At 49.3% G+C, this 12,208-nt stretch overlaps 1 protein-coding gene across 1 annotated transcript; it reads right to left on the bottom strand.

Annotated features, from left to right (window-relative positions):
• Nucleotides 1–2,117: 2,117 nt before the first annotated feature.
• P4HB (prolyl 4-hydroxylase subunit beta) lies at nucleotides 2,118–11,816 on the bottom strand. The gene is made up of 11 exons (XM_075169231.1): nucleotides 11,575–11,816; nucleotides 11,047–11,253; nucleotides 10,090–10,223; nucleotides 9,731–9,868; nucleotides 6,619–6,723; nucleotides 6,210–6,335; nucleotides 5,571–5,771; nucleotides 4,781–4,901; nucleotides 4,377–4,558; nucleotides 3,845–3,931; nucleotides 2,118–3,191 (listed from the first exon to the last, which is right to left on the bottom strand). Exons 1-11 carry the CDS (start codon nucleotides 11,732–11,734, stop codon nucleotides 3,105–3,107), a joined length of 1,548 nt encoding a protein of 515 aa, XP_075025332.1. The 5' UTR covers nucleotides 11,735–11,816; the 3' UTR covers nucleotides 2,118–3,104.
• Between the last annotated feature and the right edge of the window lie 392 nt (nucleotides 11,817–12,208).

The following is a 12,208-nucleotide window of genomic DNA, read 5'->3' as shown; positions in this document are numbered from 1 at the left end:
GCTAAGTCACTCTCCTGTAGTTGCATCAGACGACTTGAAAGGAGTGGAATGAGCTGTGCTGCCCAGCACGACTGCGAGACAGCGTACAGCTAAGCACGGAGAACACCACCAGCATGTTGGGTATTATCAGTGCCCTTGTGAGGACAGGGGTGCTGCTGGTGCCCCTGACACAGGCGCAGAACCAGAAGCCTACAATGCCACTCTGTGGTGTTCAGTGTCCTACTTCAAACTCAGAACCAGCTGCTACGTAAGGGCAGGCTTCTACAGAACAGCCTCAGAAGAATTGCTGAAGAATAGCACCACCACCAGACAATTCCTGCATTCGTTACTCTCCAGCTGTAACTGCCAAAGGCCCAGAATGGACCATTTACACAGAGGAATCTTTCAGATCTGCCAAGAGTTCAAGCAACAACTGCTCCTCCATCCTTTTTCCCATCAAAGTTTGGTCATTTCAGATACACAAGCATATTGTGCTGTTTCATGCTGATGGGAATTGTCCAGGCAGGACAATGAACTCCCCTTCAGTGCATCAGGGAAAGTCCCTGTCATGCATTATGAGTCACAGAGATTTTGTTCTGCCCCTTCTGCAACAGGCCCTTCTCCTGAACCCCTGCCAGCAGTGAGGCTGACAGTGCGGTCAGCCACACACCTGAGAACAGCCTGCTGCACTTGTTCATCTTCTGGTAAACATATTGATCTTTGTGCTGAGCTTCTCTGTTCAGTGGTACATCAGACAGAACACTGTGCAATAGGAGGCTGAGCTATCTGCTGTGGAGACAGAATGCTTTTAGCTTGCTTTCTTGGAACAGCAATTAGCTGTGTACACAAGATGGCTCTGATGGAGTCCTGATCTGCCAAGAGCAGCCTTGGTGTATGAGAAAAGTCCCCCTCCTCTGAGCTGAGCAAGGCAGGTCTCAGACCATAAACAGGGGAGAACCACTGCAGAGCCCAGCCTTGTTTACACTTTAACTGGCTCCACAAATGGACCAAGTCCTAGCCAGCACCTTCCAGTGGAACTTCTTACTAGCAGTGCTCTCTTCCTCCCCACCCCAAAACGCAAAGCAGCTTTCTTACTCAGAAGCAGCTACCACTGACCAGCCCTGACACCGGCCACCAGCTCTGCCTGCTCTGTTGGGGTACAGCAATGGCAGCTGGGCTACACTAAGAACACACCCCCTGCCTGCCTTCAGACCTGCGAGGCCACAGCCCTGGAGGGAGGCATCTTCAAAGATCCTTCTCCAGATAACCACAGGTAACAGTCACAAACACAACTGATTACTGGCAGAACAGGCAGTAACAAACACTGTTTTCTGATCCCAGTCAGCGATTGCCTGTTCAGCCCCAGCCCTGATGCTGCTGCGCCGAAGGTTCGCGCACACCACACCGGGCCTCGGCAGGGGCTCTGCTCCCAGGGGAACTGCATCAGGAGGCTGGAGCTGGTGCTGCAGACACTGCAAATGTACAACACTTCTGCTCTACCACCCCAGTGCACCCACGTTCAGTGACAGGCACCAGTAGCCTCCCGAGTTGTCCTCTAGCTTCACCATGCCCTCGCATGTGACATTTATAGCATATTTCCTTTCAAAAATATTTTCAGCAGTAAGTGACTGGTTTGGAAATAGCAGTGTAGCTCACTGGATCATGTGAGCCTGACTAGCAGAGCTACAGGCAGCCCCAGGTTTCCCTGTAGGCAAATTCCTTGGTTAACTGCTCAAGAGCAATGAGGTCCTCTCACCTCAGGCCAGCTGGCAAGGGGAGCCACTTACTCTCAGAGCCCAAGCCAATGTCCACTCACTGCTAATAGAGCTGTTAGTTGTCTGCCTGCACAAGATGATTTAATCTGGACATGACATAGTCATCTTCAAGTTCTTTTCCTTTATAGATCATGCAATACAAATTTCTCCAGGTTGAGGTACCAGAAGCCACCTGCAAAACTGGAAGCATTCAGAAAATGTAGTTTCTCTCAAAAATGTCATATTTAGTGAAAGTTTGAGAAAGCTGACAAACACACACCATTTTGGAAGAGTCCCTTGAGAATCACCCTAGAACTCTGATCTTCTTTCAGGTCAGGTTCAAATATATTAATTCTATATTCCAATAAAGACAGAGAGACATAATAGTATTAAAATCTCAGCTTTATTTGGCCAACAAATTCAGTTCCAATGTTATTGTAGCAGAATGCTAAGAACCAGCCTGATGCAGCTCAGGCCTTTGAGGCACTCCCCCATTCAAGTTCCTCCCCCAAACCCAGTAATTGCAAATGTCCTGTTTGATCTATTTTATCAGGCCCTCCCACACCACCCACCTGCCTGGTCAACCCATTCAAAATAATGCATGGAAAGTGATTGCAAAACGGTCTTGCATTTGATCAAAAGGATGGCAGCACAGCTAGGTCTCCTCTAAGCTGGTGAGCCAGCGATCACCTCCATCCTCAGAGCCTGCCACAGCCAGTGCACACAGTATTCCACCTTTCCAGGTGTTTATTGGAATAGTCATCTTCAAGTGTCTGAAAGCAGAGGGGAAAGGAAATATCTGGCCAGCATGAAGAGAACCACCTTCATATACACCTTCCTCACCAGGATGTTGCCATCAGCCTACTACTTCTTCCCCTACATATACTGAAGGCTGATTCCAGGGAAGAACAGCTGAGACCATTAAGGACCCTGCCAGGTGCAAAAGTCAACTATGGGCTTTAGTCTTAAAAGAAAAAAGGAAAAAAGCTTTCTTGGAAGATGTTAGTGGCAAGGCTCCAGAACATTGGGCCATTGAACTCATGCTACCACTTCACAATCTGCTTCTACCCAAGAGAACAGAATACTTCAAACAAAAGCTGTGTACAAAAAAAGTACATCACAATAAAAAAAATGAGCCCAGCTGGCTGGGCTGGCTACCTAGTGACAGATCCCTTCTCAAAAGCGAAAAGAAAGAAAAGATAGTCAAGTGTACAGACAAGTGAGGGTAAAGTGTTACTTTAAAAGCCAATCTCTGGATTTCCAGTCATTCACCTTCTGCTTTAAATCTTAATGGGTTTCTGACTCACTGGGCTGCGTAACAGCAGCCAATTTAGTGTCTGATTTTTTGGATGATGTAGATCAGCCTTCTCTTTACAATTCATCCTTTTGGATCTTCTGCTCATCATCATCACCTTCCTCAAGGTCTGTTTCTTCATCCGTCTCCAGGTCCTCCAGATCCTGTATAGGTTACAAAGACAGCTACTGGTTTCTGGCACATTAGGCAGATCCAAAACCAAGCACAGAACAGCATCTCTGATCTGTTCATTATTCTCTGCTGCCATGTTAACAAAACATCCAAAGACTTCTACCAGGAGCTCTGAATTTGGGACTTAAGGATTAGAAACCCCTGGAAGCTGGTACCTGCACCTGTAACACTCTCCACCCCAGCAGGCAAGGAGCTTCCAACTAGATATACTGCAGATGTAGTGTTCATCATACTGCTCAAGTCTCAGGTGCTGAGCAGGAGTTCTCAATAAAGAACAAGCCCTCTAAGTACTCTAGCAGTTTGCACAACAACCAGAGACAGCTTGTGCAAATTTAGAGGTTATTATCAAGTTTCCAATGCATTTGTGTTTAAGTCTCCCAAGAACATTTGCTTCATACCCAACTGAAGTGTTCTCAATAAAAGGAGTCCATTACAGGCCAATGGCCAGCCAGGCTGCAACTGAACAGGTCACATTTTATGATGTGGGCACTTTCGTTCACCAATATCCGTTCCTGCCACATAACAGCCCAGGATCTTATGTAGGATTGAGGATTCAAGCACAGCACCAGATCCGACCCACACTCCATATTCTGAAGGCCCAGAGTACTGTATTAATATTACTCACATCATCAGCTGCCGCCCCATCCTGACCTCCGCTCTCCAAGAATTTTTTGAAGCCTTCTAGTGTCCTCTCCCCATTATAGTCAATTACCTACACAGGAAAAAACATGAAGATAATGGTTACGGGCACCTACAGAACCATGCCCCTGGAGAGGAGAATTCTCTTTCTGAGCAACAGTTAACATGCCAAGCAAAAGGGAATTTAAAAATTCACCTTCACCCATATGAGACGAAGGAAAACAGCTCAGCCACTAGACTTCAGAGATCACTGCGAGGAAAGAATAGCCTGCAGATGAGCACACTGTCCTCTGCTATGCTCCCTCTTTTCCCCATTCCCACTTCCCACCCCCACCAAACTCCTTCCTACAGCCCAGCCCCCCAAAGGGTCTCAGATGTCCTAGACTTGATGTGTTCCACCCCTACAGAATGAAGAGCCCTCCCAAAGGCCTCATCCAAAGCAGAACTCAAGCAGGCAACTAAGCATTTCTAGTGCTCCCTCATTATGCGATCCTTATAAAGGTCAGCTGCCTTCTTACATTTCTGCCAGAGCCTGCAGGGAAGAACTTGAGTGTGGGGAAGCTGTGGATTTTCACTGCCTCTACTTCATTGGCTGTCGAATCCATCTTGGCAATGACAATGTTCTCATGGTCCCTGTAGGTCTCTCCCAGCTTGTCCCAGATAGGAGCCAGCTGCTTACAGTGACCACACCAAGGGGCATCTGTTAATTAGAAAAACATAGCTAGCACCACCAACCTAACAAGTTACCACCACCACTCCCGCTCAGCCCCCATGCCAGACAGTTCACAAACATCTTTTCAACTGAGGTGCTCCCTTTGTGGCTTAGATTCTGTAAGATGCTTTCTCCCTAACCCTGGTCATGCAGTATTTTGGCACTCCTTTCATACCAGTTACTTGGAATCAGCTCTTGAAAGATACTTACAGAACTCCACAAAGACATTCTTATTCTCATCAAAAGCAACTTCTTCAAAGTTCTTTCCAACTAGAACTTTGACAGGCTGCTTGTCCCAGTCTTCAGGAAGATCTTGACTCATCAGGTGGGGCTGGAATAAGAAGTGAAATTCAGAGATAGTTTGCTACACAGCTGCTTGGAATGTACATGCAATCACATATCCTGCAAAACCCAAGATTAACCACCCCCCTCAGTGCGTCAATCATAGGCTGTGAGCAACCAGATGAATCAGTCACTTCCTCTTTTGCTTACAGAAGGTCTCCTTCCCACCCTGAACAAGTGGGAATAAACAGGTGCTCTTGTGCAGAGAGAACTGCAATTGAGCTCTATGGGAAGGAAGCAATATTGCTGACAGTATCATTCCTGCAGGACTGAGTTTAGCTGAACAGTCACTACTGGAGTAAGTTGCATATGGCTACCTGCAGCAGATTAGAGCTGAAAGCTCTTTAAACTGTGCTACATAAATTCACACCTTCCACAGATTGTTGGCAGAAAGAGCAACTGGATAAACAGCAGTTACCACAAGCAGCAGAAAGAGCGGGCTCTGATTGTACAAAGGTGCCAGTACAGAGCTTGCTTCCCTACAGTCTTTATGCCCCAGTAGTTTTGCCTTTTGTTTCTCAGCACGAAGCCCGCTAGATATTCTGTACATTAGTTGGAAGGATTTTCTCCAGATGACTCGCACAACTCCTCACAGGGAGGATTTTTTAATGCTTGCTTAGCCAGTAGGTTTGCCACCAGCAGCGTTTATCTTCATTACCTTGATCTTGCCCTCCAGGAACTTATTACAGAACTCTTTGATCTTGTCTGCTGTGAGGTCATCTGATTCAGGTTTGTATTTGGTCATTTCTTCCTCCAGTGTGATCAGACGTACAGCTGGACACTCTTCTTTCTTTAGGCCAAAAAACTCCAAAATCCTCTGGTTGTCACTGTGGTCACTGTCTATGAAGATGAACAGGATCTTTGGAGGAAAAAGTCAAAGGCAGTATGAAGACAAGTATCTCTTGGCGATCGATACTTTACACACACACTTGCATGGGTAGTAGCTGAACTGGCCCCTCTTCCTCCAAGCCCATTAAGAGGGCACCCTGTCAGAGCACAAATGCTGGAGCCACAACAGTTCAAGCAACATGCACACAGACCTGGCACTGATGTTAAGGCAGTCAGATTTACATCCACAAGAAGGAAAGTCAGGAGTTAACTGCTATTCTTTCAACAGTTGTGCAAGCCAGTGTGTAAGCCAGTAAGTGACTCAGTCACACATTATCAAGAGACACAGGTAGAGAGCAAGCTAGTTTCAAGTCCTCCTCCACAGCTGTTAAGTGGATATAGATAGACAGTGCTACCATTCTCTGCAGGAGGTGGTCACTTAATTCATGATCCAAGAAATCCATCTCACCTTTCCTTTGAAGTTTCCAGCTGCATTCTTGAAGTTGTCCAGTTTCTCTTGATAGTCAGACACACTTTTTGGTAGGAAGAGCAGAATGTGAGTCTTGATCTCTCCTCCAAAGATTTTAGGAGCAGTCTGAGGAGTAGAAGATAAACTTTATTTTTGGAAGAGAGGTAAATCAGTGTCAAAACCAGCTTGGCTCCGCTATTCTGACTAGACCACAGGAGCCTCCAATACTACAGGACTGCTTTGAACAGCAAGCTTATGCCTCCTTTCCCTTGTGTTCTTCACACTTCTCCATAACCTCAAACTAGTGTCAGCTCCAAGATAAAACACAACCACACAACCTACAATTTAAGCTTTGTTATACTCACACAGTAGCTACAGGAAGAAGCCTCCCAAGTATCTGAAGACCTACCTGTTCAGTGAACTCTATGACCAGAGGCAATGCATTAGACTTGATGAAGTTCAGTAAATTATCTTTTGTGAGATCCCCTTCAAAGTTGTTACGGCCTTCATCAAACTGCAAAAACAGACATTCTTGCATTAGAACACTTCCATATCCCATACGAATCCCTTTCAAGAAATAAGATGCATTCACACCAGAGTCACTGCCCCAATGGATCTCAGCTGCACTTGTTCAGAGCAGAATTCCACCTCTCAACAAGGTCACCACATGTTCACATAAAATCTGGATCAAGGTGTTCATCTTCCTAGCAAGCAAAGCCTTAAGTCATCCCCAGCAGCAAAAGGTGAGCAGCCACAAGACAGTCAACTTAGATCTTGGTATTGTTCTGCACAATCATGAAACCATTTGTGAAACAGGTCACCAAGGATGACTTTTAACAGCTGCCTTACAGCTTTGTGAGAAGCACAGGCAGCTTTCTGCTCTGCAGGAATCAGCAATGTCAGAGCAGACACACACACTCTAACCAGACAGCGCTATGAAAGAAGTCTGACAGCAAAGCCCACTATGCACTGCAAGTAATAGCAATTTACTTAGCTCTGTGGGGTGGTTTCAGTCTCTATTGTTAGAGACAACAGCACATGTTTAACATGCACATCACACTAGAGGTGCCAGATCTCTTTTTATATTAGGACATCACCTGTATCCCTGACCAGGATTCTCAGAACCCTCTCTGGCAGCCTAGAAAGGGAACAGCTGTAGAGGACCATCAAGGTTAAAGAGAGGATATGCAGGATAACACAGCAGTCCCATGGCAGGGCAATGCTCAAGTTACTGGCAGAAGCAAGAGAGTGGACTCGGATAACCTTCTGTTAGAGGAAGCATACCAGTCTCAGCTGAAAAGCTGAGCAAAACACTTAGCATTGGAAATTAACTTTGCAAATACTTTAAACAGTACTGAACATCATCTTAGCGCCTTCAGAACAGTTGTTTGAGGGTCTTTGCAAGTCTGGACAACTCACACAAAGAATAAGATGAGAATGACTAGCCAACAAACCCTCTCAGTTTAGACCCAACTAACTGCTGGAAGCTGAGCCAAAGTCCAAAACCATAACTGGTGTTCAGATAAACCATCTGGTTCTTATGCCCTGGTACTTGGTTACCACTGGTGCTCATTTTCACCTTGGTTTGGGGTGGACATGTTTGAGAGCGCTCACAGCACTACCTTGACACCACACTGAAACAGGAACAAGGAGGCAACGTTCACAGGCTGAAAGGCATCTCACCTTCTTTCTTCCACATAGAGCAGAGCACTCCTGCAGCATCCCAGCCCTCCAGTGTCTCATGAACAGCCTTTCAGACCAAGGTTCCTCCCACTCCTAACACACCTGACAGAGAAGCTGCCAGGTGCAGGATTGCTCTTCATTCCAGATGTACTCATGTTGACTACACTTATGGAAAACAGCTTGAAAATTCCTTTACTGTTAAAGACTAGTCCTGCCATTGCCCCAGTTCTTCAGAAGCAGAGGAAACCATAACAGAGCTCACAGGACTTAAGGGTTAGAGGATAGTGCATCAGACCAAATCAACACAAGTCCATTCTACAGAACTAAACATGAGAAAATGTACAGGTAACTAAATAAAACCCAGGGTAGTAACTTGTCAGTGCTGGAAGCCTTAGCTGTAACCTAGCTACTTCAAAGCAATCTCATACGTTGCCCTACTCGGAGCCCAATGCTGGTACACCCCACGGCCCCAAAGAAACGGTCAGTTTTAGAGGAGCATTTCTGTTTGGACTTCAGTGTTTGTCAAAGGACATGAAGAAAAGTTGAGAAAATCCCTGCAAACAGCTATTTCAGCCTAACCTTAGCCATCAATAGAGCATACAGAAAGATTATATACAGAAAGCTATACATGTGAGAAGAGCAAGATACAGGTAGCAAGTCAGCCAAGAACAAAATATGCGCCCTTCACCCACCCCAACTTTTCTAGTTGCAAAACCCTAGCATTTTGAACTCATTAGCCAAATAACTTACTTGCACCCTCAGCCATACTGATCTGAGGGACTTCTGACTGAGAATTTAAGTCTACAAACTTCTAACACCATAAAAATAACTACAGTTTCAGAGGTGTAGTAATAAATATGCTATTTCAGCTGAACAAAGAAAGAATGAAACAAGAATTCCTTCAACTCTTTAACCTGTCTTAGGTCAAATTGGTCAGATTGATGACTGATTAGATTACAGATTTAATAAATCCAAATGCAAAGCAGCTTTCCATCCTGCCTCACCACACCCATGTGTGCAGTACCACCAAGTCTAAGGAACCTCTATGTGTCTCCTCAAACCTAGAAATTCATCCCAGTGACTTGGATTTTAATAGTAAAAGACATCAGTAAGTTTATTTCTGATTCTGTAGATGGCCAGCATCCCTCTGCACATAATCCAACTGCCCCAGCCTAGTCAGCTGGAACTGCAAATCCTCTTAGGAACTTTGCTGGAATCACTATGCCACAGAACGCACAGCAGCATGAGAGACAGAACAACTCTTGGACACAGATGTTGACCAACTGCAGCAGAGGTCAATATTGAATATGTTTAAAAGCAACTTTGCTAAGCCACAATCAAAGACACAGCATCATGGCAAGCCATCAAGAACTTGGCTACCGTTCTAAGACATTCAAAGTTTGCAGAAGGGCACGGGAGGCCTCACTAGTTACAGCCATGAATATTTTAAAGATTGTGCTGACCATTACTGCACTGCAGCCAGATATCTGAGAAACAGGGAAGTGAGTGAAGCAACAGCTTGGACCCAAAGCCCAGCAGCTTCAGGAGGGCAGCACCAGGCTGGGAGACCGACAAGGCTGCCCTCTGCCGACTGTGGGCCCCTCCGCTGCCAGCCGCAGCCTGCAAAGGGACCTGGGGCTCCGCCACCCCGCAAAAGGGCTGCAGGCTCTGCTCTTCTGCCCTCCAGGCTCTGAGGTTTGGAAACAGCCACATTGACAGCACAGGCTCTTTTGCTGTTTCATCCAGGGCTGCCCTCCTTTGAGTTTGACTGATTAGAGAAAAGGTAAGAAGAGGCAGAAGCCTCAAGTGTGGTGCTCATGCTTTGCACCAACCAGTACCTTCTTGAAGAGGACCACACCATCCTTGCTAAGCTGGTACGTGGTGAAGACATCGGCACTGGAGGAAATCCCAAACGGAATGTCATCCACGGCTTCTGCTGCCAGCAAGAACTCCTTTGCAGCCTCTGATGTCAAATCCTGGAGAATAAAGAAAGGTGTCTCATATGGGACACAACAAACTGAAGCATAAACATCCCAGGGCTTACCAGCCAGAGAACTGGAAGATCAAGTAAGGCAGGACAGCAAGTGTTTCACAACTTATGGAGAGCCTTCCCCAGCTGTCAGGTCCCCATGGGGCAGAAAGCAGGGAAGGTCCCAGACGTACACAAGAGTTTCTCAAATGGAAACAGAAACTCTACCTTAAAGAAACCAATCACAACCACTTCACTGGAATCCACTAACATCTCTGCTGCAGCAGCATCTGTCAGGGTAGTTGCAGCCGGGCCAGTGCGTTTCTTCAGCCAGCTGACAATATCATCTGCTTCTCTACCAGCTACAACAGAAAGATAAGAACACTGATTCACTTTTCCCCCCAACTAAGTTTAAGAACACAAACCCCTTAAGCTTTGAGATAGGTTGTTTAGCAGCTGGCCGAGAAGTCAGGAAGAATCAAGATATTGTTTACGCAACTCTTTTCCTTTCACTCCTAGTGTAATTAAGCTAATCCCTAATTGTTAAGTCAAGGTACAAGGGGCTCCCGGGAATCCATTCTTCTCTTGCTTCTAGCCCAAGTACATTCTTAAACTTTGACCAGCAACACAGCACTTCTCCAAGATGCTAATATTTTTCATGCAAATATATCGCCTTTTCCTTTCAAAATCAGTATTCTGTATGTTACCCTCAGCATCCAGCACAATGTGGCTGGCTTTAGCTGAATTCTGCTTGTCTTGGTCTTCCTTACACCTCTGTCTTAGATTTCATGTTTGCCCCTTTACCCAACTGCCCAAGCATTTTTTTCAATTCTGGGTGCTACATTGCTCAAGTACTCGAGTAAAGTCAAGCTGAGCAACAAATCAAGCTTGGACTGCTTTGCTTTCCTAGGCAAAAACAATTCCATCTGCCTTAGCTCATATTAGAGAATTCCCCAGCTTTAGATGAGAAAGCCTATTAAAGGCAGACTTGTTCTTCAACACCCCAAGCACAACACCCACCCAGAGCACACCCGCTGCAGCGCTGCTCCCCTCCCTGAGTCACTGTCACAGTGGACCTTGTCCAGCCGCACCAGCGCAGGCAGCAGCGCGGGGCCAGGTGCAAGGACCCGCTGCCACGTCGCTGTCCTCTGCACCCGGGCAGCAGGGCCAGCCTCCCCAGCTCACCTGTGTACTCCTTGGGAGCGGCCTTGTCGCCGTTCCTGAAGAACTTGATGGTGGGGTAGCCACGCACGCCAAACTGCTGCGCCAGCTCCGACTCCTCCGTGGCATCCACCTTGGCCAGCCGGATCTCCGAGCCCTCTGCCTTCAGCTTCGCCGCTGCCTTCGCGTACTCAGGCGCCAGCGCTTTGCAGTGCCCGCACCACGGGGCGTCTGCGGGACAGGGTGTCAGCGCCGGCCAGAGCCTCCCGCTCCCGCCCACGACGCCCCCCGCTGCCGCCCGGGCTCAGAGAGCCCCGCGAGCAGGCACGGGGCAAGCCCAAGGGCAGCGCAGTCCCCGCACCCCGGGTCCGGCAGCCCCCCCCGGGCCGGCCCCGCACGGCCGACCGGCAGCAGCCCCCGCCCGCCCCGCGGCAGCCCGCTCCCTCAGCACCTCCTCCCCCCCGCCCCGGCCCCTCGGTCCTCCCGGCCCCGCCCTCGGCCCCCGGCGCCGCCGCCCGCCCGCTCCTCCCGGCCCGGCCCCGCCGCGCTCACAGAACTCGACGAGCAGGTAGCGGTGCGCCGCCAGCGCCTGCTCGAAGGAGGCGGCGCGCAGCACCAGGACGCCGTCCTCCTCCTCCGGGGCCACGGCGGAGGCGCGAGCGGGCGGCGGGAGGAGGCAGAGCAGCGCCAGGACCGCGCGGAGCCCCGCCATGGCGCTGATGGCGGCGGGTCGGGACGGGACGGGCCGGGACTGCGGCCGCGGCGCCACCTCCGCTTATAAACCCGCCTCCCCTGGCCGCCGCCGCGCCCCATTGGCCGCGCCGCGCCGCCCCGCCGCCGCCCGCCATTGGCTCGGGCCGCCGCCCCGGCCGCCGCGCGGCTCCTATTCGCTGGCGGGCTGGGCACGGCCTCCGCCTGCCGCCGCGGGTTGGCCGCTGGCCTCGCTCCTCTCCCGCGGGCCGCCATTGGCCCCTTTCCCCGCTGCGTCGGCCGCGATTGGTCAGCGCCGCCGCCTCGCGCGGCCGCCTGCCCTCGAACGTGGCACTCGGGCGGTCCCGGCGGGCGGGCACTGCGCGTGCGCGCGGCGAGGGGCGCGTGGTGGATTCTGACTGGGCCGCGTCCGCCGCCCTTTGACCCGGCCCGGAAGGGAAAGGTGCTCTTCCGCCGCCCGCGGAGGGAAAAGTCC

This window comes from Calonectris borealis, chromosome 20, assembly GCF_964195595.1.
Source record: "Calonectris borealis chromosome 20, bCalBor7.hap1.2, whole genome shotgun sequence".
Classification (NCBI taxonomy): Eukaryota; Metazoa; Chordata; class Aves; order Procellariiformes; family Procellariidae; genus Calonectris; species Calonectris borealis.
This window is presented reverse-complemented; position numbering and strand designations above follow the sequence as displayed.